Source organism: Nematolebias whitei, chromosome 5 (assembly GCF_014905685.2).
Source record: "Nematolebias whitei isolate Nwh7 chromosome 5, NemWhi1, whole genome shotgun sequence".
NCBI lineage: Eukaryota > Metazoa > Chordata > Actinopteri > Cyprinodontiformes > Rivulidae > Nematolebias > Nematolebias whitei.
Window position 1 is genome coordinate 1,195,964 of NC_056502.1, and position 2,305 is coordinate 1,198,268.

The 2,305-nt window shown below is 47.8% G+C and overlaps 2 protein-coding genes across 2 annotated transcripts in view; both read left to right on the forward strand.

The window, feature by feature from the left end:
• LOC119409596 (phosphatidylinositol 4-kinase beta-like) overlaps nucleotides 1–615 on the forward strand; it is a 2,710-nt gene extending 2,095 nt beyond the window's left edge. The window contains exons 2-3 of the mRNA XM_037676496.1: nucleotides 48–168; nucleotides 251–615. Of these exons, the coding sequence (XP_037532424.1) occupies nucleotides 48–168; nucleotides 251–432 (303 nt within the window). The 3' untranslated portion in view covers nucleotides 433–615. The remainder of the gene's footprint in view (nucleotides 1–47; nucleotides 169–250) is intronic.
• A 1,107-nt stretch (nucleotides 616–1,722) lies between these two features.
• The window catches only part of LOC119409597 (atrial natriuretic peptide receptor 1-like), a 66,677-nt gene continuing 66,094 nt past the window's right edge, over nucleotides 1,723–2,305 (forward strand). Inside the window, exon 1 of the mRNA XM_037676497.1 lies at nucleotides 1,723–1,779. Coding sequence (XP_037532425.1) covers nucleotides 1,723–1,779 — 57 coding nt within the window. The remainder of the gene's footprint in view (nucleotides 1,780–2,305) is intronic.

The window sequence follows — 2,305 nt, forward strand, 5'->3', positions numbered from 1 at the left end:
CTGTCTTGTCTGACAGATGATTTTAAACCCTCTGTCTTGTCTGACAGGTGATGGGCGGTCCAGACGGCGACATGTTTAACTACTACAAAATGCTGATGCTTCAGGGTCTGATCGCAGCTAGGAAGCACATGGACAGAGTTCTGCAGATTGTGGAGATCATGCAGCAGGGTGAGAGATGGAACCACCCACAGACCCACCCGTTTCCACTCCCACCCTCTGACCCCACCCATCCTCTCTGTGCCCCCTCCAGGATCCCAGCTGCCCTGTTTCCACGGCTCCAGCACCATGCGAGGCCTGAAGGAGCGTTTCCACATGAGTCTGACAGAGGAGCAGCTTCAGCTGCTGATCGACCAGCTGGTGGACGGATCCATGAGGTCTCTGACCACCAAACTGTACGACGGCTTCCAGTACCTCACCAACGGCATCATGTGACCCGCGGACCCCTGACGTCTTCTTTTCTTCACGTTTTCTCTCATCTTCTCTGGAAGATTTCTGTTTGGAGTCTTTCCTCCTCTTTTTCCATATTTGTGCAAACAGCTCTCATTGGCTGCTCAGCAGGACTTTTGGCCAATCAGGGAGCAGCTCAGTTTTAGTTTGGACTCATAGGTGTTTCCAGGTGAACAGGAAGTGATGATAAAACTGATTAAACAACTTGTGTGTGTTTTCTTTGTTATTTCTGAGTCCCACTTACCCGAGGTCTACGAGAAGTTCTCGGCTGATAGCAGACGTGTGCACGATCCAAACATTTAGTCAGTGAACCACTCGGGGCTCAGTTCGGTTCTGATCTGTCTTTCAGAACAGTCTGGTCCTGTGCCAGCTGTAGAGCTGGTCCAGGTTGGTCCATGAACAAAAACTCTGGACTCAATGTGTGTTCAGTGACGTGGGAAATTTAACCTGCTGAGAACTCCTAAAACCAGTTTCTGACCATTAGCTGAAACAAGTTTTTATTTCCTGAGTTCAGTGAACGCATCATTCTGAGACCTGACCTGTCTTTGGGTCCAACAGAGGTTCTGTTGGACCCAAAGACGTCAGTTCCTGTAAATGGTTTCCTTTAAAGTGAAATTTGTTTCTGAGTGAATTCATGAACAGTTTGACCCTAAAACTTCTTTAAAACCTCGAGCTCAAAATAAACTAGATTTAAAGTCTGGACCAGATGGTTCTGTTGGGAGCGTCGGTTCTGGTCAGGAACCAGAGCAGACAGCTGAAAACATGCAGGTGAAGAAAGACCCAAACGGTTCTGAGCAGAAACGATCAGAACCCAGAGCACTCAGACCTGTTGGTCCGGGTCAGGTTCTGGTTCTGCAGTCAATCCGTAAGTTGTTCACAATAGAAGCTTTTAGTGAGTCGGACAAATGAAACCCAAAAGTCTGAAGAAAAAAAAACAGTTTGGCTGCAGTTCCGGTTCGGGTCACTGGGTGGCAGCAGAGTGGATCCAGACAGGGCTGGGACTCCATTACCCAGAGTTCTGTGGAGGTGGGGCGGGGCCACACCTGCCCACACCTGCAAGGAGTTCAGACTGAGACCAAAGGAAGAAATCAGAAAAGTGACGAAGTGGAACATGTTGAGAGAAAACTGAACCGAACCTGAGGGATCTGATCCAGACTCAGCAGGACCAAGTCCACACAGAGTTCACCTGGACCCACCTGGATTGATCTGGACCCACCTGGATTTGACTGACTCAAGATTTCTTAACCCTGACCTGAAGCAGGAAGTGAAGCAGACATGGTGAGTTCTTCAAGGACCAGAGTCCAGGTTCTGGTCCTGGTTCTAGCTGTGCAGGTAAATGGGTTTCTGATAGTTTCTGGACAGCTGGGTGAAACAATCAGTTAAAATAAAAAACATCAGGAGCTTCAAGAATGTCAACAACACAACAAACTATTAAAATAAAAGCACAGGTTTAAAGATCAAAAGTAAAATAATTATTTGAGCGAATATAAAATTAAAATGAAACGTGAATAAAATTTATTGTTGCAGCTCAAACGTTTGTTAAACGAACCAATCAGAGCGCAGCAGACAGGTGATGGGCGTGGCTTCTGGAGTGTTGTTTACTCACTCAGCTGATGTTTGTTCTTGTAAACATGTTTGTTTATTCAGGTGGAGGGTCAGCCGGGACAAGCTGCCCCCCCCCACCCCCCCACCCAAACATTCTGTCCCCACCTTCAGTTGCAACTCCACGAGTTGGTTTTATGTTAGAAAACCTCTGTCCATTTTCATTACCTGTCCAAGTGTCTCTGTGGGAGGCAGGGGACAACTGTACAGGTCTCCGGTCCATCACAGTGACACGTGGACGGGTCTCCGGTCCATC